General features: G+C 38.1%; 1 protein-coding gene across 1 annotated transcript in view; it reads left to right on the top strand.

Moving 5' to 3' along the window:
* The window catches only part of Snw1 (SNW domain containing 1), a 37,352-nt gene that overhangs the window by 7,110 nt on the left and 4,396 nt on the right, over window positions 1–25,846 (top strand). Inside the window, exons 3-12 of the mRNA XM_090344616.1 lie at window positions 2,485–2,646; window positions 11,684–11,779; window positions 11,872–11,978; window positions 12,648–12,752; window positions 13,335–13,404; window positions 14,863–14,928; window positions 17,324–17,440; window positions 18,521–18,662; window positions 22,368–22,464; window positions 23,881–23,998. Of these exons, the coding sequence (XP_090200742.1) occupies window positions 2,485–2,646; window positions 11,684–11,779; window positions 11,872–11,978; window positions 12,648–12,752; window positions 13,335–13,404; window positions 14,863–14,928; window positions 17,324–17,440; window positions 18,521–18,662; window positions 22,368–22,464; window positions 23,881–23,998 (1,080 nt within the window). The remainder of the gene's footprint in view (window positions 1–2,484; window positions 2,647–11,683; window positions 11,780–11,871; window positions 11,979–12,647; window positions 12,753–13,334; window positions 13,405–14,862; window positions 14,929–17,323; window positions 17,441–18,520; window positions 18,663–22,367; window positions 22,465–23,880; window positions 23,999–25,846) is intronic.

Genomic DNA, 25,846 nt, shown 5'->3' with positions numbered 1-25,846 from the left:
ACTATGAATTCTGGTGTGTGAAGGGCAATCTAGTATGTTAAGGGATTTTCATAGTTGCTTTTGTTCTCTGATAGAGGAATTTGTGAGAAACAACAAAATAAAACATGATCAAGGCTATAACACTCTCTTACCTGGAGCCAGAGAGATAGTGACTGGTATTATATAATTGAGGAGTTTAATATTTAATTTGAGAGGATATAAGGAGCCTCTTTTGAATAATCAGTAGATTACAGAATAGGGGAAGCAAGTCTCATTTTACAGTGGAATCTCTGTTTGCATTTCAGCTTTATGACATGCAGTACCTGTTAGCTTTTTTAAAATCTGGATTGATGGATTAGCAAAGGTTTCATATGTTCCGGTAGAACAGAACAGTTTATTTGGAAATCAAACTAAAATGGCCAGCTAATCTGGAAATGCCATGGATGCTTTTAGGGGAGTGAATGTTCTGTGGAAGAAGGCATTTTGTTCTAGTTTTCACAGCAAAAGCTATGATTTTCTGGCAAGTCTAATGACCACATAATGCTACATCTACGGTTCTCAAGTGCTTATTATAGTTGAAGAACTCTAAAACATGTGTCAAATTGATGTTCTGGGTACAGGAAGCATTTTTTCTTAGGAATTCTCTATTTCTGCCTAATTTATAAGAAAATCTCTTACTCTGCTTCATTCGATGGTCTCCAAGGATTTCTAGTCTCTCCTTAGCAAATAAGCATGTTGTACTTAGGAATTTACATACCCTGGATCTAATGAAATAAATTGAAGTCTTTTAAAACATGCATATTTAACTTTTTATTAAACCTCTGGGTTTTTGGGGTGGGGTTTTTTTTTTGTTTTTTTTTTTTTGGCCAGTCCTGGGGTTTGAGCTTTCTCAAGACTAGTGCACTATCACTTGAGCCACATTAACACTCCTAGCTTTTTCTTTTTCTGTGTGTTTGGTACTGAGGAATCAAATCCAGGACTTCACATGTGCTAAGCAAGCACTCTACCACTAGTCTACACTTGCAACCTCTGATCTTTTTATCATTCTTTTTTGTATGTATGCCCATTGTGAGGTTTGAAGTTGGGGCCTGGGTGTTTTCCCTGAGTTTTTTCATACAAGGTTAGCACTCTTATCACTTGAGCCACAGCTCCATGTTTGGCTTTTTTTTTTTGTTTTTTTTCTGACTAAGTGGATAAAATTCTCACAGACTTTCCTGTCCAGGCAGGACAGGAATTTTTAGATATCAGCCTCTGGAATAGCTAGGCATGAGTCACCAATGCAAGACTCTCTTTTTATCATACAGGGTGAGTATACCTTAACAGAAATGCTTGGTACCAGAAATATTTCAGATTTCAGAAGTTTTTGAATTTGAGACATTGCAAAGATCTTACTAGTTGAACAGCTCTAATCCAAAAAAACCCCTAAAACTTCTGGACATGATTTTAGTGCTCAAAAAGCTTTCGATCTTCAAATTAGGATTGCTCAGCATGCACTGGATTTATTTTGAACTTAAAAAAAAAAACAGTATTTCATAATGTAGAAAGTTCTGTTAAAGAGTAGAGTTCATCCTGGGCACGATTGGTTCACACTTGTAATCCTACCTGCACTGGGGGCTGATATGTGAGGATCATGATTCACAGCCATCCTGGACAGGAATGTCCATGTGATGCTTGTCTCCAATTAGAAAAAAAAGAAAAGGAAAAAAAAGAAAAGCCAAACGTGGAGCTGTAGCTCAAGTGGTAGAGAGAAAAAGCTCAGGGCAATTCAAGCCTTTGTGAATTCAAGCCTTACAGTGGCCACCAGGAAATGGAAAAACAAACACCAGAAATCAAATGGAAAGAAAGAATGTAATATTTCATTTCTAGGTACTTGCTGTGTTACTTACTTTTTTCCTATATAACAGTTAAATGATACCATGTTAATAAAAATCTGATCCCAAGAAACTTGTTTTTATATCTTTGTCCTTAAGTTACACACCTGTTAGTATAGTGTGTGTGCCTTTGTACATACTAAAATTAAAGTCTTTGTTTTATCCTAAACGTTTTGCTTAGAAGGCCCTTCATGATTTGGTGTTAATCTCCACATGCAACCTGTGTTATTTCTGTCTTCACTAACTGGGTAGCTCTAGTGGACTAAGCTCATTGTTGTAGCCACAGCTTTCACCTTTGCTACTTGCTGTTTTTTGAAAATGCTCCCCTTAGATCTTGCTTTCTCATCATTAAAGGCTTTATCTCACATGTTAATTCTTCACAGATTATCCCATCCACCCTATTCAAAGTAGTACCTCTTCCCAGGACCTTTATAGCCCCTATTACAAACCAAAGAGTATAGGATTTGTTTTTTTCTTTTTCAAAGAATCTTTGTCCACTAGAATGTAAGTTTCACAAAATCAGGGACTTTTGTTTTTATACCATCTAGCATACTAAGGAGTCAGTAATTATTTGTTGTATGACTATCTCAAATTTCTAATTATCATTAACTGTTCTACTCCTTTTAATATACAGGATTTTGGAGATGGAGGTGCTTTTCCAGAGATCCATGTGGCCCAGTATCCACTGGATATGGGACGGAAGAAAAAAATGTCAAATGCACTGGCCATTCAGGTAGACCCTGAAGGAAAAATTAAATATGATGCAATTGCTCGACAAGGACAGTCAAAAGACAAGGTAATCACTTTTATTTTTTATTTTTATCTCACTGACAAATTGTGGGGAAAAAATTTAAGTTTGTTGAAATAGGCTTGATGCCTAGCTACTCGGAGCAGCTAGGATTTCACCCTAAGAGTGTGAAATCTAAGGATCTCAGTTCAAAGCCAGCCCAGGCAAGAAAGTCTGTGAGACTGTTATCTCCAATAAACTACCCAAAAGGGGGGGGAAAAAAAAAGGTAGAAATGGACAGGTTCGAGTATTATAGTGGATAGAGTGATAGCTCTTGAACGAAAGAAGCTCAGCACAGCACGTAGGCCCCAATTTTAAGCCCCAGGACAGGCAAAAAACAACAAAAGAAAAGCTGGTGGAAATGATAAAAACTCTTGCCATTGGATTATGTTAAAAATAGCACTAAACTGGGTGTGATGGCACATGCTGTGTGTGCTGGTACTCCAGGAAGTTGAGGTTGGACAATCATGAGATGAATGCCATCTTGGGTTATATAGCAAAAATATTTCAGAAAGTACTAATGAAGTTGAGGATATAATTGAATGATAGAACATACTGAGCATTCATGATGTTCAGGGTGTGAACCCAACAGCACCAAGAAAAGAAAAGGAAAAAAAAAGAAACCCCCAAATTAGAAGTAGCAGTGATGTATGTTAAATGTTTACCTCAGTATTCAACAATGACTTTATCCTTTGAGAGTCTCTAGACTTGTGATTTTTTTTTTCTTGCCAATCCTGGGCTTGAGATCAGGGCCTGAGTACTGTCCTTGGATTTTCTCAAGGCTAGAGCTCTACCACCTGAGCCTCAGCACCATTTCCAGCTTTTTTCTATGTTATGTGGTACCGAGGAATTGAACCTGGGTCTTTGTGCATGCTAGGCAAGCACTCTACCACTAGGCCAAACTCCCGGCCCAGACTTGTGATTGTTTTTATAATTATGGTATGGCTTATTTGTTTTACATTTCCAAAACAATATTAACAAACTTTAAAATTATAATTCTAGAAAGTTAAACTTTTTTTGGTGGGGGGGTAGTATAATAATGATGGAATTTAGGACCTCATGCGTACTAGATACATGCCTAGCCTCAAATCAGCTTTTACTTCTCTCTAATCTGTTCAAATTCTCTCTGTGTATTTACAGAATACTTACTTTGCTTCATTTGTTTCTTTGTGGATAGTGTTAGCAATCCAGCCCAGAGTCTTGTGTGCTGTTTGTACATTACCACTGAACTAGGTCCTCAGACCTTATTTGAATAGCTCATTTTAATTTAACAAATTAAGTATAAAACTTTTACCATCTATATTTAAGATTGCCCTACAAAGTAATCCAGACTAAATATAAAATTTTAAATAATTTCATCACAGACCGAGCTTACTCGGAGCCAAGAAACTTTAGTTTTTGCACCCCTCCCCCCTTTTAAATAAATACTTAAGATAGATTTCTTTAGAATTGATGATGTTGGGGAAAAAAATACTGTGTACCTATCCTTTGCCTCCCAGACTTTTTCATTTTACTTTCTGTAGCAATACTGACAATGCATCCACTGCTGTATCATGGCTAATGGGCTTTGGGAAGAATACAGTCATTCAGACTTGTATTTCCTATTCAGCTCTGCTCCCTATTACTCCTAGCAAACAATAATTCATGTTCCTTTCCATCAAGTCTGTTTTTTTGTTTTTTGTTTTTGTCAGTCGTGGGGCTTGAACTCTGGGCCTGGGCATTGTCCTTGAGCTCTTCAGTTCAAGGCTACTGCCCTGCTCCTTGAGCCACAGCATCTCTTATGGTTTTCTAGTGGTTAATTGGAGATAAGAGTCTCACAGACTTTAGTGCCTGGGCTGGCTTAGAACCCTAGTACTCAGATCTCAGCCTCCTGAGTAGCTAGGATTACAGGCGTGAGCCACCACACTCGTCTTCATCTTGTCTATACTGAACAAGTGACTTGCTCATCTATTTTAATATAAAAAATAAATATATAAGGGCCGGGAGTTTGGCCTAGTGGTAGAGTGCTTGCCTAGCATGCACGAAGACCCGGGTTGATTCCTTGGTGCCACATACTTAGAAAAAGCCAGAAGTGGTGCTAAGGCTCAAGTGGTAGAGCTCTAGCCTTGAGAAAAATCCAAGGACAGTGCTCAGGCCCTGAGCTTAAGCCCAGGACTGGCAATAAACAAACAAACAGATTATTTAAATACATAAAATACTAAATACATAAAATTTTATATATAAAATATAAAAAAAACTCACTCCATGTGTCTTAATTTAATTTTTTATTATCTTTTAAGTAGTTGAAGAAAGGAATTGCCCTTTAACAACACTGTTTATAAATGCAGTATATATCACCTCTTTCAACATTCTCACCATTCCCTTGCCACCCATTCCTTTCTCTCATGCTTCTTAATTTTGTAGGATACACATTGAATTCTTTTTTTCTTTTCATATTTCTTTTATTGTAATTAATAGAAGGGTTACATTATATTCACCAAATAGAAGATACATTACTTCACAAATGTTGATACCCTTTCTCATGTCTTGATCCCCATTTCTCTCCCCCACCTGTGTCTTTTTGTTGCCATAAGAAACCTCTATCTAAGTCTTTGTGTTCAAGTTTTTAATTCTTTCCCTTTTACTTTGTAATTTCATTTTTTTTTATTGTTGGGATGATGTATAGAGAGGGGTTACAGTTACATTTGTCAGGTAGTGGGTATTACTTACTGAACATTGATATCCCTTCCCATGTTTTTCTCCTACTTTCCTTCTCCCCACCCCCTCCCAACTTCATAATTCTTTTTTTGTTTTGGTTTTTTTTTGCCAGTCCTGGGCTTGAGGTCAGGGCCTGAGCACTGTCCTTGGATTTTTCTCAAGGCTAGAGCTTTACCACTTGAGCCTCAGCACCACTTCTGGCTTTTTTCTATGTATGTGGTACCGAGGAATTGAACCCAGGTCTTCGTGCATGCTAGGCAAGCACTTAACCAATAGGCCAAACTCCCGGCCCCCAACTTCATAATTCTTTCACCCCTCCTCTTCTAATGGTTCCTTCCTAGCTGGCCTAAAAGTTTGACACAGTGGCAACCACCAGTGTGTTTCAGGCAACTGACATGAGTTTTCATTGTTTAACAAAAATTTGTTTCAAAAGTCAATGAGGGGCTGAGATTATAGTTTAGTGGAAAGGGCACAAAGCCCTATATTCAATCTGATCCCCGATACTCTTAAGAAAATCACAACAACCAAGTACTCTAAAGTCTATTCATGCCAAAGAAAAATAAAAGTCCTTATAGATGCAGGTCATAATACTGGAAATTTACCCTGTGCTATAGAGACCTTAGCTTTACTCTGGCCATCTTTGCTTGGGTATACCCTTCTTTGGGGGTTGCCATTCCTCTTTACTGGCATATGGTATCACTCTGCTCCTGTTTGTCAGGAAAAGCAACATTTTAGGGCAGCTATTTAACATTGTCAGGTGGTATTTTACAGTACAGCTTTAGCTCCTTTTGTATTACATTTCAAGACTGGAAATTATGAGTTTTGCTTGATTTATAGAGAAAATCTGGAATTTCTCTCCCCATCGATTTAAAAATCATCTATATTGATTGTAGCCTTGCCTTGAAATAGGGTAGACTGTTAAAACTGAACAGTATTATTTTTTTATTCCAGTATTTTTACCAAATAAGGTCTCTAAAGCATTGTTTCTGTGTCTATTAATAGCTTTACATGTTTGTCTATAATGCAACCACAAGAACTGAATCTAAAACTGATAATTTAGAGAAATTTCACTCTCAGTTTCATAACAACTAGAAGTGGATTAATACATAAAAATTTGGAATGCATTAAATAATTCACCTTGAACTGAGTACCTATTACATTACCATTGGCATTTTGAGGAGGATAATTTTTGGTGGTTTGGGGCTTTCTTGGGCATTATACAATGTTTAACCTAACTGTTACATCCTGTTAAGTGCTAGTAGTATCCTTACCCTGCCCCTACTTCTGCATTCACAAATACATTCTCAGAGGCTCCTGGAAGGGAGCTGGAATTGGCAGTGACGCTGGTTTGAATATTATTGATTTTCTGTTTTAAAAGAAATAGGAATTGACTGCTTACTGTATAAAATTTAATTTTAAAAATTCAGGGTCGTTTAAGACCAGTATGCAGAATCCATGTCAAAGTGATATATTTTTTAAATTTATACTGAAGTTTATAAATCCTGATTCATCCCAGAGGAACCTGATATTCTTTAGAGAATATTAATAGTGAAAGGGCAAGAATGGAAATGTTAACTGTACCTATAAAGTCTAGTTCTTTGCAAAGAAAATCATCTGGTTGGGCCAGAAGCATGGCGTAGTGATAGAGTGCTTGCCTAGCATGCATGAAACCCTAGGTTCAATTCCTCTGTACCACACACACAGAAAAAGCCAGAAGTGGTGCTGTGGCTTCAGTGGTAGAGCACTAGTCTTGAGAAAGCCCAAGAACAGTGGCCAAGCCCTGACTTCAAGCCCCAGGACTGGCCAAAAAAAGGGGAAAAAAAATCATCTGGTTTATAGATGTATTACTGCTTTACCTTGATCACAAAATTCACTTATACTCCTCCTTCAAGGAGGGAGTACAAAAAGAAACCCTTCAAGGGCGTCTTTTAGTTTCCAGAAAACTCTCTCCAGCCCCATTACCTTCTGGGATATACTGTATTTCTTAACACATTCGGTTTTCTGGCTATAAAAATTTTAAGTTTAGCTGGCACAGTGGCTCACACCTGTAATACTCGCTACTCAGGAGGCTGAGATCTGAGGATCAATGTTCAAAGCCAGCCTGGGCACAAAAGGACTCATCTCCAATTAACCTCTAGAAAATAGGGAAGTGGAGCTTGGCTCAAGGGTAGGGTGGCAGCCTTGAGCTGAAGAACTTAGGAACAATGCCCAGGCCCTGGGGTAGAGTGGTAGCCTTGAAGTGAAGAGCTCAGGCACAGCGCACAGGCTGAGTTCAAGCCCCACGACCCACCAAAAAAAAAAAAAAATTAAGTTTTGTAATTAATTGCCACAGAGGAATCTTGCTCTTCAGATGTCCTTCATTCTGCCTTATGAGATGTTAGAATCTTCTGATGCTCATTTAAAGGGTTATTAACTTTGGAATATTCAAATAGGAAGTAGCAACTAGCTCTTCTGTGCTAAATTAGTATTGAGATTTTACGTTGAATATATATAACTACCAGGGAACCATTTATTTAGAATCTCTTCCTGTAATGATTGCTGTATTTGTTCCTAATCTTGGTGTTATCTTCTTCTACAATGTTACATAATTTCTGGTGTCAGTGTCTACCCTGAAAACAAGTAAGACTTTTGAGGTCAGGTGCTACCTATATGTACCCTTCTCACTATGTAAGATCCCTCCCCAAATGAACACTTAAATAATGGTGACACTAGGGGGTTTGGGGATTTAGCTCAGTGGAAGAGCCATTGCCTGGTAAGTACAGGTCCCTGAGTTCAATCCTCAGCTCTGGAAAAATAAATAAGGCAAATGACAATGACGCTGGTAGCTCACATAGCTGGAGTATAGCTTGTGCTCAATCTGTGCTTTCTAACCATGTCCCTCTTCTTGTTCTGTAGAAAAATAAATTTGAGACTTATGTTTGTAGCTGTGAGGCAGATTTTCTTCTAGAAAATCAATAGTTTATATCGAAATTCAGAAACCTAGAACGGTGGCACACAACTTGTAGTCCCATACTCTTTAGGAGGGTGAGGCAGGACGATTTCTTATGTCCAAGTGTCCATAGCCAGTCTTAAATGTATAAAACCCTATCTTTTTTTGGTGGGGGAGTGGCGGGAGAAGTACTAGGGTTTGAATTCAAGGCTTCATACTTGCTAGTTAGATGTTCTGCCATTTGCGCCGCCACTCAAGCCAAGCCCCTTTTTTCTCTGGTTATTTTTTGAGATAGAATCTTATTTATTTATTTTACTAAGACTTACTTGGACCACAAACCTCCTATTTATTTTTCTGGAGTAGCTGCAATGACTGATATGCCCACCATCTCCAGCTTTTTCTGTTTGAGAACTTCTACCTGTGCTTGCCTAGAAGTATGAGTCACTGTAGCACAGTGGCTCATACTGTGGTGTCTTTGGGTATATCCCTCCTTTGTGGGTTACCATTCCTCTTTATTGTACCTCTCTGCTCCTATTTGTTAGGAAAAGCAACATTTTAGAACAGCTGTATAACATTATCAGATGATATTTGACAGTACAGCTTAGCTTATTTTGTATTATATCTCAAGACTGAAAATGATGGGTTTTTTTTTAACATGTAATAGTACATTTCTAAATTTTCTTATACCAAGAAATAAAGTCTGAGCTGGACTCTGGTGGCTCACTCCTATAATCCTAGCTACTCAGGAAGCTGAGATCTGAGCCAACCTGGGCAGAAAAGTCTGTGAGACTCTTTATCTCCAATAAACCACCAGAAAACCAGAAGTAGCACTGTGGCTCAAAGTAGCAGAGTGCTAGTCTTGAGTAAAATTGCTCAGAGACAGTGCTCAGACCCTGAGTCCAAGCCCAGTGGGGGGAAAAGTGAATACCTCCTGTAGACCAAGCATTGTCATAGGCACTGGAAATAGATTAATGAATATTAAACATTAATGTGAGTATACTCATACATACCTCATAGTGTTAGTGTAACAAGGAGTTTTATATAGAGAGAGCAAAAAATAATATTTAGCAAGAAATACTAGCTATTAATGAGCTTTGTTCTTTTAAAGGGGAGACAAAGCAAAGAAGTAAAATAGGAAAATAACTCCATGGTGTAAAAAGTACTTTGAGGACAGGAAACAATGCCAGGAGGCACAACGATGGAGTTAAGGAGAAGTTGATAGTTTGTCAGAGTGGTCAGACTCTGCCTAGGAAGGCCAAGTGAGACAGAGGTAAGAATTTTCTTAGGTGAATGCTGATGGCTCACACCTAGCTCACTCCTAGCTATTCAGGAGGCTGAGATCTGAATATTGTGGTTTGAAGCCAGTCCAATCCAGAAAGTGTATGATACTTTTATCTCCAGTTAACCATCAAAAAGCCAGAAATAGAGGTGTGGCTCAAATAGTAGAGTGTTGGCTGTGAGCAAAGAAGTTCAAGGAGAGTTCTGAGGCCCCAAGATCAAGCCCTAGTCATAACACCAAAATCAAAAACAACTTGATGATCTGGGAACAGCACTCTTATCAACTCTCAGATAGGGTTAGCACATCATGTCTAAGGAACTGAAGAGCTTTCATAACGGAAACACGATGAGGGAAAGGGTAGCAAGGAAAGATGGCAGCTATAGGCAGAGCCAGGTCACCCAGAGTAAAACAGAAAGCGTCTTTTATTCCTTTCTTTAGAAGTTAGGGATGATGCTTATTCCCTTTAAATTGTTTTAGGTCTTTTTGGCTAAACTGGAGATTGAATTTAGGACTTCATCTTGCCGGCCAGGCCCTGTATCTCTTGAGCTCTTCCTCCTGGCCCTTTTTTGTGTGTTGTTTATCTTCAAGATAGATCTCGCTTTATGCCCAGACTGGTAGAATGTAATTGAAATATAAGACTTAACTTACAATAGTTATCAGTTGTCTCCTGAAGAGGTTTTTGTTTGCTTTTGCCAGTCCTAGGGCTTGAATTCAGGACCTGGGCACTGTCCTTGAGCTTTTACAAGGCTATCGCTCTACCACTTGAGCCACAGCACCACTTGCAGCTTTTTGTGTGTATGTGGTACCTACGTATCAAACTCAGGGCTTTGTGCTTTCTAACACTCTATCAGTAAGCTACACTTCCAGCCCTATAGTGGTTTTTTTGAAGATTGTAAGTGCCTAAGAATTTTTTCTTTCATATTCGTAAGTTTCCTTTATATATATGTGTATATATATATATATACATATATATCAAACACTTTGTAACAAGCATTAAAGTCTAGAGTGCTTATGTTTCAAATTTCTGCTATCTTTTTTAAACATTTTTCCGTGTAAGTTTTAACTATGTTTGACAAAGTGGACATAAACTAAAAAAAATAATAATAATAATTCTATTTGTGAGGGGACCTTTCACGTAAGTGTCAGCCTAAAAGAAACTATGTTTGACTTAGTGGAACTTATAGAAATCCTTACTAGGAACTGGACTCAGTGGCTCACACCTGTAATCCTAGACTCAGGAGGCTGAGGTACGAGGATCAAGGTTCAAAGCCAGCCCAGGCACCAAAGAACATGAGACTCTTACCTCCAACTAACCACTAGAAAACAGGAAAGTGGTGCTGTGGCTCAAGGGTAGGACAGTAGCCTTGAGCTGTAGAGCTCAGGGACAGCGCCCAGGCCCAGAGTGCTCAAGCCCCATGATAGACAGACAGACAGACAGACAGACAGACAGACAGACAGACAGACAGACAAGACAGACAGAGAGAGAGAGAGAGAGAGAGAGAGAGAGAGAGAGAGAGAGAGAGAGAGGAAAGCCTTACTAGGAGTATAGATTAAGAAGTTAAGCATATACAATGTATTTTGTTTTTCCTTCTTTGCCTTGTCATGGAAGGATATGTTCTGAGTTTTTTAACTTTGGCACAAACTCACTTTCTTAGTCTGAATAGAATGGATTCCAGAAAAGAGAAACTTATAAATAGGATGAGGTCAATGAAATTTTCTAGGCCCAGTGAATTTGGAAATTATTTGGTAACCTGACTTAAATTTTGATGAGTTTTTAATCCAAGATAATGGTGCTGGAGGCAATTTATATAATCATTAATTTCAAGTCCTAGTGAGCCTCAAAAATAGAGATCACTGGTGCATAAGATTTTGTTGGCACAATTTATCTGGATACTGACTTGATTAGAAAGTCTCAAATAATTTAAATGCATGGGGGTCAAGGGAAAATTATTAACTGACAGCCAGAGCAGCAATTTGTATATATTTTAAGCTTCCTTGGCGTTAAAATCAAAGAAACAAAACTAAGTGTCCTAAATTTATAAGAGTGCTGAGGGGACTTGTTGACATGTAAAATGACTTAATGAGGTTGCTTCTTTACATTCTCTGCTTTTCTTAAGTCTGCTTGTATTTGAACATTTTAGGTCATTTATAGCAAGTATACTGACCTGGTTCCAAAGGAGGTTATGAATGCAGATGATCCAGACTTGCAAAGACCTGATGAAGAAGCCATTAAAGAGGTAACTGGAAATTGACATATGTCATTATTTTAGGTGACTTTGTATAGCCTTTTTAACTTCCAAGCCACTGAATATAATATTTCTGATTTCAGATAACAGAAAAGACAAGGGTAGCCTTAGAGAAGTCTGTTTCGCAGAAGGTTGCTGCCGCCATGCCAGTTCGAGCAGCTGATAAACTGGCTCCTGCTCAGTATATCAGGTATGAACTGTGCCTGAAAGTCTTAGTTTCATTTCAGACCTACATTGTCTTGAATAATGTATTTTGAAGCCTACTCACCACCTTTGCAAACAATTGAAAACAAAATTAGTTTGTAATTACCACTTAGTTAGGATGTTACCTATGAGTGACATAATTGTTTTTTGTTTTGTTTTATTTTTAGAAATTAATGATTTCCCACTCTATATGATTCAAACCACAATTACTCTTTATACTTTTCTAATTATATATAATAGACATCTTTCTTCTACTAAACTTGAGGGGCTTTGCTCAATTAATCTTCGTGTGATTTATATAGGATTTGTGTCGTTTTTTTCTTTCTGTTTTACAAATGCTAAATTGTAAGTTGCCTTGCTAGAATTATTGTGGATGTTTTTTCCTTAAACACAGACAAAAGTAGAAACTTTTCTACACTTTCTCTGTGAAACAGAACAATTGCACCTTGTAGGTTAGAAAATGGATAAGGATAGGTTGTTTGCACAGTTACTACTTGATGAACATTTTACTTGGTGAACATTCATAATTCCTAGTTTTCTTATCTCTTGTTTCTAAAATACTTTATAAAATATTTGAAAATGTATCTAGTAGTAGGTAAATGACTGCTGAAAGCTTGAACTAGTTACACATTTAGTTTTCATCTGTTTTCTTCAGATACACGCCATCTCAACAAGGAGTGGCATTTAACTCTGGAGCTAAGCAGAGAGTTATTCGGATGGTAGAAATGCAGAAAGATCCAATGGAGCCTCCACGGTTCAAGTAAGTAGATAACTTCATGAGAATGAACTACTGTTCTTAAGATACTAAAGAAGAATGTCCAGGTCAAGAGATGAATGAATAAACAAATGTTAGCACACCAGTAATGGAATAGTATTGAGCAACAAAAGAAATAAACTGTTAGCACAAAAGCATAGATGAAGCTCAAAACAATTTATGCTATGTGAAAGAAATCAAGTAAACTTAAGTATGATGCCATTTATCTTAAACTTGAAAATGCAAACTAATCCATAGTAATAAAAGACCACTGGTTGTTTATGGGGAAGAAAGTAGGAACAAAGAAGGAAGGGACGTGCAGAAGCTTGGGATGGTGCACATATTCCTTATTCTGTTTGTGATTAGCTTTTACCAGGGACATGTTTACATTTAATTAAGGTATATACTTTATATGTAGTTGATTTTTATGTCCTTTATCTCTAAGCCTTACGAATGTTGCTCTTTGTAGGAAAGAGTATAACAGTGACAGGGATGGCCATGTTTTTTAGTCATTGAAACCGGTGGTATATGTTTGATGGGCTTTCCCTATACCAAAAGGTGAAAAGGTACTTTGGTCTACTCTTTTAGGATCAATAAGAAAATTCCTCGGGGACCACCGTCTCCTCCTGCACCTGTCATGCATTCTCCAAGTCGAAAGGTATTCTTTGCTGCAGTCCTCAATTTTTTTTTCTTTTCACTTGTTATTATTAATTTTATAAATAACTTCTGTGCCTACAGATACAAGTCACAACACTGGTTACAACTTTCTTTCCAAATTTGTTTTTTGCAATCAAAAAGATGCCTAGTCAATATGAAGTAATGTGTATGAAATGTTACCTATGAGTTTAGAATTGGTACTTTAACTCTGATTTTAATGAATGAACAAGATAGGGTATTATTGTTATAGATAATGAGTACCTGGGTTCACTGTGTTTCTAAGTGATAATCTGGATTTTACCAAATGGAACAACTTTTTATCTGAAAGAAATCACATTTACAATATGGAAAAACACTAGTATGCATTTATAAATGTCAAAAATAATTTCTGCAAAGCTGGGTGCAGTGGCTCACACCTGTAATCCTAGCCTGTAAGCCAGCCAGAGCACTAAAACCTTGAGACTCTTTTTTTTTTTTTTTTTGCCAGTCCTGGACTTGAGCTCAGGGCCTGAGCACTCACTGTCCTTGGACTTTCTCAAGGCCAGAGCTCTACCCTTGAGCCTCAGCACCACTTCCGGCTTTTTTTTCTACGTATGTGGTACTGAGAAATTGAACCCGTGTCTTTGTGCATGCTAGGCAAGCACTCTACCACTAGGCCAAACTCCCAGTCCCAACCTTGAGACTCTTATCTCCAATTAATCACTAGAAAATGGGAAGTGGGACTATGGCTCAAGGAGTAGGATGGTAGCCTTGAGCTGACAGCACCCAGGCCCAGAGCTCAAGCCCCAGGATCTGCAAAAAAATAAAAATTTCTGCAGCCATGCACCAGTGGCACATACATGTTACACTCACTGCTATGGAGGTTAAGATCTGAGGATTGTTGTCCAAAGCCGGCCTGGGGCAGGCAAGTCTATGAGACTCTTATTTCCAGTTAATCAGCAGAAAGCTGGAAGTGGAGCTGTGGCTCATGTAATGACATCGCTGAGTAAAAAACAGAAAACAAGGGGCTGGAGTGTGGCCTAGTGGTAGAGTGCTTGCCTTACATGCACGAAGCCCTGAGTTCAATTCCTTGGTACCATATACACAGAAAAAGCCAAAAGTGGTGCTGTGGTTCAAGTGGCAGAGCACTAGCCTTGAGCAGAAAATGTCCAAGGATGGTGCCCAGGCCCTGAGTTCAAGTCCTAGTACTGACAAAAAATTAACTTCTGGATATTTTCTCCGCGTACTCGTTCTTCCTCCCCCCCCCCACTCTCCCTCTCTTCTTAACAGTTGAAATTATTACTAGAATCCATAATACAATGACATGCTATGTATGGCTACCAAACAAAGGGAATTTTAGATTTTGACACACTTTGCATATGTCAGTGTAAATGGAGCAATCTTAAACAAAAAAGATTGTATTTGAGTTTTTAGCTAGACTATGAATCTAAAAATATCTTTCATTGCTTTCTTAACTCAGATGACTGTAAAGGAACAACAAGAGTGGAAGATTCCTCCTTGTATTTCCAACTGGAAAAATGCAAAGGTAATTAAGTTGTCATAAAATAAGTCCTTTTATATTATAATCTTCTAGGAAACAGAAGGACCTATATAAAATCTGGGAAACTTTAGTTGGAACCTTAGCACCTCACTTCACTGAATGTTTCCACAATGCCAGGGGCTGAGGTGAGAGTACAGTGGTAAAGCTCATGTTTACAATGTATGAGACCTTAGATTTGATCCCAGGCACTACCAAAAAGAACAAAGACAAGCTGGATGCCAGTAGCTCACATCTATAATCCTAGCAGCTTGGAAGGTTAAGATTGTAAGGTTCACACTACCAGGCCAGCCAAGGCCAAAAAATGTTTGAGACCCCATTCTCAACATATATCTGAGTGTAGTGGTTTATACCTATCATCCTAACTGTGACAGGAAGCCTACTTCTGCCTAATAGGCAGATTACTGTCCACATTCATTCCCAGGAAGGAAGAAGAACTCTTTCAAACAATAAAAGGGCAGTATGGCTCCTGTCTAGTAAATGCAAATCCCTCTGTGTGTGTGTGTGTCTGTGTCTGTGTGTGTAATATATATACATATATATATACATATATATGTGTATATATGTATATATGTATATATATATATACTCTTAAGACCCTACCCCCACCAAAAGAAAGAAAAGTACATGTGACTTTTTTAATACAATAGAAATGTTAATACCCCGTACATACATACCCTGTAAATTCCTTATGTACTATAACTTACCAGAAGCACACAAATAATGAACATAACAAAGTATACCATATTAGTTATAGTATTCTCCAAAACCTCAAATTTATATCCAAAAGTTATTTCAGTCTTAGCATATGAGAAAAGATAGTAAATGTTTAGGTATTTTCAGTATTTTAATATTCAGTGGTTCATCTCTATGACATTGTGACCTGAAGATCTTTACACTCTACATATTGCCTCTGTGTGTACCTATAACCCTAGCACTTGGGAGGCTGAGGCAGGAGAACGGCAAATTCAAGACCAATCTGGCCTATATAGCAAGGTCCAGTACAAGCTGACTAAATAGTGACATCCTCTCTCAAACTAAATAAATATGTATGTGTGTGTATATAATATACATATACGTTATAGGTCTATCTACTAATCACCAGACTTTCTAGGAGTCATTACCAGTCTATAAATTGAGATATATCTCTTAATCATAAATTCCCCAAAACATATGTCTAATTTTTGTTTGGTAAAAGAGGCCCCTTTACTAGAGATGAGATATAAATTGCTCCTTAAATTGGCTGGCTGAATGTGTTGGGGTTTATGTATGTACATACACAACTATGTATATGCATATGTAACCCCATAATTACATATACACATATAGGTGTATATGTTCATATATATATATATATATATGTAGTAGCCATGTGATATTGAGCTGTTCTCTTAACATCAGGGTCTTTTTTTGGGGGGATTCTCTTTGTTGTTTTTCTCTGTTTTAAACAGGCATGCACCACCATGCAAGACTAAAGCACTGTTTTATTAGGAGACCATGAACTTGAGATACTAGTCAGAAATCAGGAAAAATAAAGCTTAGCCTTTAAGTTAGATGTTCAAATGTAGTCCTTAAGTTATTAAAATTAAATGTGAATTTGAATTTCAGATATTTCCCAAACTTAGACCTGGCTTTTGCCACTTACCAAAACTTATAAGAATCTAACAAGTGATTAAATATAGCAGATTAGAACTAGATGCTGAGATTATATTTATTTGTCCACGACTGTTATTTTACTTGAGAAGTACTTTGGCCGTTAGACAGTGATTTCCATCTATTCTAACGCACCATTACTGACATGAAAATCTTTCTTTTCAAAGATTGGGCTGTGAAGTTGTTATGGATTAAATCCTGTTCACTAGCTGTATGACTAGTGTCATTTACTAGCTGTATGACTTTAGAGACACTGCTTATACTCTGTACCTTGCTATTTTCATCTGTGAAATATAAACAATAATGTTGCCAGCTTTATAGAATCACATCATAGATGTATTCAGTCCTGCATACAGAGTACTAGTCAGTTGCTTCTACATTGATTATGAAAAAAAGATAAAAATGTCAAGTGGATCTGGCCACTGGTGGCCATAACCCTGGATACTCGAGAGGCTGAGATCTGAGGGTCTAGGTTCAAAGCCAGCCTGGGCAGGGAAGTCCATGAGACTCCAATTAACCACCAGAAAACTGGAAGTGGAGCTGTGGCTCAAAATGGTAGGAATACTGGCCTTGAGCTAATAAAAAGAATGCAGGCCCCACAATTGACCCCACCTCCACCCCCTCAAAATGTCAAGTAGTTCTTAAAATGGGCCATTTTAAATTGATTTAAAATAATTATTGTAGCTCAGCTGTGCATTGTGCTGATATTTTCTCTTTGCTCTTACCCTAGGGTTATACAATTCCATTAGACAAGCGTCTGGCTGCTGATGGAAGAGGACTTCAGACAGTCCACATAAATGAAAATTTTGCCAAACTGGCAGAAGCTCTCTATATTGCTGATCGAAAGGTTGGTCTGTGTTCTTCACCAGTATTTTTGATAATTTGCAATTCCATTCTTGTTTACCTAAGGTACTGTTAATTTAACTGAGTACTGAGTATCTAGGGAGACTGTAACTTGAGGTATATGTGCTACTAAAGACTGAAGGTACTAGTTAGAGCTGTGTATGTGATCCAAGCTTTGTGTTTATACACATACCCTCCCTGTACCATACATGTATATGTCACTATAATATTTCCCCAGGCTGTTCCAGTTTTGTGAAGATTGCTAAATACTGTTACACATTTCATAAGTATCCTCTGTTTTAGATGTACAAGTCCTTATAAAGGCATTTACAAAGAAGAGTAGATAGCCATTCTTATTAAATGAGTCCTGCATTAGAAGGCATTTTTGGTATTGGCTATTAATATGGTAGTTACATGGCATTATGGTATTAGTATGTGACCTTCAGGCTTATATAGCCTGGAATGGCATATGTTTAGAACATAACAAAGTACATCTTCTGTATCACAATAAAAGTATTTCAAATGCACACTAAGGTTTTAAATTGCAATGTATATTTAGACAAGGTTTGCTTTGTAGTAAATTGGGCTTACTACAGTTTCAGTCACTAATATTGGGGCTGGGAATTTGACCTACTAATATAGTGCTTGCCTAGCAATCATGAAGACCCGGTTCGATTCCTTGGTAACATATACATAGAAAAAGGCCAGAACTGTTGCTGTGGCTCAAGTGGCAGGCCCTGAGTTCAAGCCCAGGACTGGCAAAAACAACAACAACAAAAACCCTAACATTCCCTAGAATAAAAAGCTATCTTTATAAAAATTCTAAGCAGTGGAGCCAGGAGTTTGGCTTAGGGGTAGAGTGCTTTCCTAGCATGCACAAAGACTTGGGTTCAATTCCTCTGTTTCACATACTTAGGGGGAAAAAAATTCTAGGCAGTATGCTTTAACCTTAATAAGCAATAACAAGTCTGAGTTCTTTGTCATTACTTTTGCAAGCTAGACTTTAGTTGAGTAGTTACAAATAACTGCACTTATTTATCCCCTGGTAGTGTCCTGCTTAACACTTCACTTTTCTAATAAACAGGCTCGGGAGGCTGTGGAAACACGTGCCCAAGTAGAAAGAAAGATGGCTCAAAAAGAAAAAGAGAAACATGAAGAGAAACTTAGAGAGATGGCCCAAAAAGCCAGAGAGAGGAGAGCTGGGATCAAAACCCATGTGGAAAAAGGTATGGTGTTCTAGTTATGAAATTTATTCTGTGAAGAATACATATCTCATTTCATTTATCTATTTACTTTTTTTCGGTAAGTTGGTTATGGAACTTGAACTCTGAGCCTGTGAGTTGTCCCTGAGCACTTCAGCTCAAGACAACATCCTGCCCCTTGAGCCATAGTGCTACTTCCAGTTTTCGGGTGATCAATTGGAGATAAGAGTCTCACAGACTTTTTAGTGCCCAGTCTGGCTTTAAACTGTGGTCTTCAGATCTCAGCCTCCTGAGAATAGAATTACAGGTGTGAGCCACTGCGCCCGGCTAAGTACTTGTTACTCATTTGTTAAGAAAATACTATTTACTCATTTATTGAGTACTCACTATTCTATTCTGTAAGGTATATTGCCAAAGCAGATAACCCCCAAATTTTAGAGCCTTAAAAAATATAAATGTGTTTTATTTTCATGTGACAGTATAATGGAAGTCATAAAGAAGACAGTAGTCCTTGCAGAAATGCAGTGATGCAGATTCTTTTTATTGTGTGGTTTCCCCTACTTAGGTTTTGATTCAGCGCATGCATTACTTTCTAGTGCGCTTTGCTATCGTATTTTGTGGTGCTTGTAGTACTTCCAGTATTTTCATCTCCTGTTGCAGAGGTTTCGATCCATCACACTTGACTCCCTTGCTTTGGACCTGTGGCAACACGTGGCATCATAGCATAGCAGGAGCAAGTGATGGAAGAGACTGCTCCCCTCATGGGGCTTGGAAGCAAAGAGAGATGTATCTGATTTTTAAAAATCTACTTGTTTTGGTTTTGTTTGTTTTTTTTTGTTTTTGTTTTTTTTTTACTGCCTATGAAAGTCATTCAGGCTGGGCGTAGTCATACCTGTAATCCTAGCTACTCAGAAGGCTGAGATATGATGATCAGAAGTTCAAAGCCAGCCCAAGCAATACAAAGCCTAGAGACCCTTTTTTTTTTTGCCAGTCCTGGGCTGGAGCTCAGGGCCTGAGCACTGTCCTTGGACTTTCTCAAGGCTAGAGCTCTACCACTTGAGCCTCAGCACCACTTCTGGCTTTTTTCTACGTATGTGGTACTGAGGAATCGAGCCCAGGTCTTTGTGCATGCTAGGCACTAGGCCAAACTCCTGGCCACCTAGAGACTGTTATCTCCAGTTAATGATTAGATAATGGGAAGTGGGGCTGTGGCTCAGGGTAGGGTGGTAGTCTTGAGCTGAAGAGTTCAGGGATAGCACCAAGGTCCAGGGGTGGGTAGGTGAGTGGTAGCCTTGAGCTGAAGAGCTCAGGGACAGGGCCCAGGCCAGAGTTCAAGCCCCATGACACCAAAAAAAAAAAAAAAGTCATTCAGTACATATAAAGAAAACATAGGTATTTCAGAACATAGAAATGGAGTATAATCTCTCGTTTAAGCTGAAGCAACAGAAAATAAACGTTTAGTTTTTAAGATGGTTCTTTAATATGGAGGAATGCTAGAAATTCCAAATGTTCTGAATAGTATATATATATAGTTGATTCTCTATCTTCATGAACCATATTTACAGACTGAACCAAAAAGTACATTGAAAATAGTGAGGAGGGGGGAATTGCCAGAATTGTAGACATTTTTCCCCAGAGTTTTCATTCTCTAAGTCATACGGAATACTAATTCTTTACATAGCTTTTATGTTGTATTATATTTTATTGTGTATTATAAGTATAGGTTAATGCAAATACTTTTTTTTGCCAGTCCTGGGGCTTGTACTCAGGGCCTGGACACTGTTTTTGAGCTTTCTTAAGGCTGGTGCTCCACCACATGAGCCACAGTACCACTGCTGGCTTTTTCTGTGTATGTGGTACCAAGAAATTGAATCCAGGGCTTCATGCATGGTAGGCAAGCACTCTGTCACTAGGACATACTCCTGGCCCCCAGATACTTTATATAAGGTACTTATATAAAAGAGATTTTTTTTGTGTTCTGTTTTATTTTATCTTGTAGACTAATAAATATTCTAATCAAAACTGCCATTATATTTTAATCTGGCTTTAGTGGTCTGCAATGTATATTCAAGAAATTTGTGAGGAATGCTGCTTATTACCATATACTAGACTAGTACAGTTATTCATTATTTCTTTAGTTCATACTGTGTGCTTAGAATGTACAAGGTTTTTCCTAGATAGATTGTACTGTTAGAGCATAGGGAGGAGAATACAGTCAAATTGAAATGAGTGCAACAGACAAAAAATATTAATCTATAAATGTGGTGAGACGAGCATACAATCGTAGCATACAAGTTGAAGCAGCAAAGTTGAAAGTTTAAGGCCAGCCTTGGCTTCAAAGCAAGATCCTGTCTTACGAAAGCAACAGCTGGATTAGGGGCTTCGTACCTACAGTACTACAGAGGCGGGTCTAAAGTTAGCAATTATTTTGTTTTATTTTGTTCTATTATTATAAAGGTGATATACAGAGAGGTTACCATTTCATAAGTCAGATAATGAGTACATTTTTTTTTTTTTTTTGCCCGTCCCGGGGCTTGAACTCAGGGCCCGAGTACTGTCTTGGGCTTTCTCAAGGTTTGAGCTCTACCACCACTTCTATCTAGCTTTTTCTATGTATATGTAACGAGAAATCGAACCCAGGTCTTCATACATACTAGGCAAGCACCCTTACCACCTGGCCCAATGAGTACATTTCTTTTTGGACTATGTCACCTCATTCTTTGCTTTTTCCCAGGTTTTCTCACCCATCCCTGCCCACAAACTGTACAGTTCATTTTCAGTGTAGTGTCCACTGGGTACCACTGCTGCATTTCATTTGTTCACCCCAGGATAACAGTTGTAAACCAACCAGGGCAGAATAGTCCACAAACACTTACCTTGTTAGTCAGCAAAAAGCTGGAAGTGAAGCTGGTAAGAATAGACACAGATAGACATAAATATAATATAGATCAAGATGCAGCTAGCCCCTAAGGTCTGCAATTGAAAGTTTCTTCCATCAATAGAATCTTGCAAAGTATAAAGGAAACATACACTGTTCAAGAAAACTTGAAAGCATTGTATAATGAACACCTCTAGATTTTCCAGTTAATGTTGTAAGCTTAGTTAGCATCTCTGTCCATCTCACTCCAGCTTAGTGCTTTGATACAGTCGTGTAAGTTAAAGACAGTAGTAGCACTAAGAGCTTCAACTAAGTGCATGATTCTACAGTCTACATTCAAAATTTACATATTTCTTGGATTTAAATTAATTACAAGTAAAGTCACCAAGGCTAAATATGACTACAAAGAACATGGAGCCAGATGTGTTGGACACATGTGTAATCCCTGGATTTGGGAAGCTAAGACGGGCAATCTGGGAATAACCAGGGTACATAGTGAGACCCTGTCTCAAAAAGAAAGGTACATATATTTTTCTCTTTAATCTTAAAAATATTGACACATCTAAAAATATTAATGGAAGCCAGGCACAGTGGCTCACGCCTGTAATCCCAACTGTACAGGATGTTGAGATCTGAGGATCAAGGTTCAGAAACAGCCTGGGCTCAGAAGGACCTGAGACTCTTATCTCCAATTAACCTCTAGAAAATGGGAAGTGGGGCTTGACTCATGGGCTAGGTGCTAGCCTTGAGTTGAAGAGCTCAGGGACAGTGACCAGGCAGAGTTCATGACCCACAAAAATTAAAAATAATAATATACACTGATAAAGTAATTTTCCTCTTTGTCCACACAGAGGATGGGGAGGCACGTGAGAGGGATGAGATCCGGCATGATAGACGAAAAGAGAGACAGCATGACCGTAATCTGTCCAGGGCAGCTCCTGATAAGAGGTAGGTGGTACTTGATGTAAGCAGAGATTATGAAGAGCAGCCTTTTAAGTTAGAACTGACAATGATGGGGATATGGAAAAGGGAATCCAGAACATGTTTGTGAGAAGGAAGTAGTGAATGAAACTGTTCTGATTATCATTTTCTGCTCCCAGTAGTGAGACAAATGATCATGTTTCACATGCTTTTACATAGGAAATACAGTCAGTCATACATTTATTCACATCCCTTTACATGAAGAGTAGTGAGCCTAATTAAATGGGGTAAAGACTAGGTTTTCTAAGAAATAGGATTCAGCCTTCTAGTGAGCAATTTAACTTAAAATTCAGAGGGGCAGTGTCATATAAAATAACTAGTGAAAATTTCCAAACACTCTTAATACATACATAGTGATATGAAAAAAACTGGATGTATATATGAGGACAGAACAGGGGAAGAATGTGATTCACCTAAGTCTGCAGTATTTCAGGAAATACTTTAGTATAAAGGTAGTATTCAACATGAAGATTACAAATAGTTCTTTCCAAATAGTTTTCCATGCTCTAATCATCCTAGGAGCTTAAGTTATTATCTTAAGTCATACCTGCTGGTATAATTGGTACATTTTATATACCAGAATAAGTATAGTTAGAGGAAGCAGAGAAGCTATGCACAGTTGTGAGCAAATCTACAATATAGAAGATGAATGAAGTGTGAAAGTGTTTGATTAATGACACTTATAAAATTCAGATATGACCTCCTAAATAAATTTGGCCCTTAAAACCGGTGAAGTTATTGGGACATAGTAACACATACCTGTAGTTCTAGCAACTTGGAAAATTAAGAGGATCAAAGAGTTCAAGGCCAGCTTGAGAACTGATAACATAGAAAAGCTGTAAATAAGTGATTTGGATAAAAATCAAATTGTCTGAAAATTAAGATCTGAGTTTCCAGTGAAATAAATGATGACAATCACTATATTTCATTAGGATATACATATTATTTATACTAAACCATCAGAAGAATTAAAATACAACACTGGCATGGTTTCCTCAAAATTCTAGAGTAAAATTGTTAGGTGCAATTAAAGAGATTATGGTTTATAGAAGATGACTCACATGATGCACCAATTTTCATCCACTTCCAACCCTTTGAACCCTCCAGGATAAAGGCATGGTTGTAAGGTAATTGCTTATATTAAGGAATTTCATGTCAAGAACCAGTTTCATAGATGTTGTTTTGCACTACCAGGAAGTCCTAATTGTAGAATTACCTTCTCTAATCATGCGTCTGGAAATGCTGGAGAGTTTCCACTCTGACTACACATTATTGGTGGATATATGTTCACAGACATACTTTGCTTCTGAGATTAGTTGTATTTAAATTTAATATATTCAACTTGTCTGCAGAGTGTTTCTAATAATATTATATTTTAAATAGATCAAAACTGCAAAGAAATGAAAATCGAGATATCAGTGAAGTGATTGCTCTAGGTGTACCTAATCCTCGAACCTCAAATGAAGTTCAATATGACCAAAGACTCTTCAACCAGTCCAAGGTACAGGGGTTGAGAAGCAGCCTCTCTGTGTTTATAGGGAAACCTATCCTCAAGGGAAAGGAAATTCACATCTTAGATTTTAGTTAACCAATGGCATAATAACAAATTAAAAGCTGTATGGTGTTAAAGATAAGATGAAACTCTTCTGATTGTGACTCTTACAGTTGGCTGCTATGTTTGAAGCTAGTTTTCTAGGAAGGTATTTCGGGTTATTTTTTGCATTGCTCTTTGTAATTTTTTTTAATGCTACGAGCATGAAAACTTTACACTTTAAAAGTATGAAGATTGGGGCCGGGAGTTTGGCCTAGTGGTAGAGTGCTTGCCTAGCATGCATGAAGACCTGGGTTCAATTACTCGGTAACCCATACATAGAAAAGGTTGGAAGTGGTGCTGTGACCCTGGGATTCTGTTCAGGAATCTTTTGCCTGTGCCTATGAGTTCCAGTGTTTCTCCTACTTTATCATGTAGCAGTTTCACAGTTTCCGGTCTGACGTTGAGGTCTTTGATCCACTTTGAGTTAATGCTTGTGCATGGTGACAGGCTAGGGTCAATTTTTAGTTTTCTGCATGTGGCTGCCAAGTTTTGCCAGCACCAATAATTGAATAGACTGTGTTTGTTCCACTGTATATCTTTGGCTCCTTTGTCAAATACAAGTTGCCTATAGGTATGTGGTTCTATTTCTGGGTCTTCTATTCTGTTCCACTGGTCTTCTGGTCTGTTTTTGTGCCAGTACCAAGCAGTTTTTGTTATTATGGCTCTATAGTAGAGTTTGAAGTCTGGTATTGTAATACCACCAGCATTGCTCTTTTTGCCTAGAATTCTTTCGGCTATTCTAGGTTTTATTAATTCTAGAAGTTTTGGAGTGGAGTTTGTTGGGTCACTCAAGTAGAGGATCATGTCATCTGCGAATAGGGATAGTTTAATTTCTTCTTTCCCTATGTGGATCCCTTTGATGTCCTTTTCTTGCCTTATTGCTCTGGCTAAGGGTTCCAGCACTATATTGAAGAGAAGTGGAAAGAGTGGGCATCCCTGTCTAGTTCCTGATTTTAAGGTGAATGGTTCCAGTCTTTGACCATTTAGTATAATACTGGCTGTAGGTTTTTCATATATGGCTTTCACTATTTTGAGGAATGTACCTCTTATTCTTATTTTTTTCTAGTGCTTTCAACATGAATGGATGTTGTATTTTGTCACATGCCTTCTCCGCGTCCAGAGAAATTATCATATGGTTCTTATCCTTAACTCTATTGATATGTATTACATTGATTGATTTGCGAATGTTAAACCAGACTTGCATTTGTGGGATGAAGCCCACTTGATCATAGAGTATGATTTTTTAAATTTGTTTCTGGATTCTGTTGGCTAATATTTTATTGAGGAGTTTTACATCTGTGGTCATTAGAGAGATAGGTCTGTAGTTTTCTTTTTTTGTTGGGTCTTGCCCTGGTTTGGGGATGAGAGTAATATTAGCTTCATAAAATGAGTTTGGTATTGCTCCTTCTGTTTCTATTTCTCGGAAGAGTTTCAAGAGTATAGGTGTTATTTCATCTTTAAATGTCTTGTAGAGGGCCCGGGAGTTTGGCCTAGCGGTTAAAGTGCTTGACTAGCATGCACAAAGACCCGGGTTCGATTCCTCGGTATCCCACATACACAACCAAGCCGGAAGTGGCAGAGACGAGACACAACCAAACCGGAAAAGTGGCAGAGACAAGACTGCGACGGCGACAGAGAGCGAAAGAAGCGAGCTGAGCTGAAGTGAACAGAGCCCAACCGAGTGGTGGCCGGAGCGAGCAGGACCAGAGCGTGCGGGAGCGAGCCGAGCCAGAGCCAGCGAAGCCGGAGCGAGCG

The sequence above is a fragment of the Megascapheus bottae genome, chromosome 14 (assembly GCF_031878675.1).
Source record: "Megascapheus bottae isolate mThoBot1 chromosome 14, mThoBot2.hap1, whole genome shotgun sequence".
Taxonomy (NCBI): Eukaryota; Metazoa; Chordata; class Mammalia; order Rodentia; family Geomyidae; genus Megascapheus; species Megascapheus bottae.
This window is presented reverse-complemented; position numbering and strand designations above follow the sequence as displayed.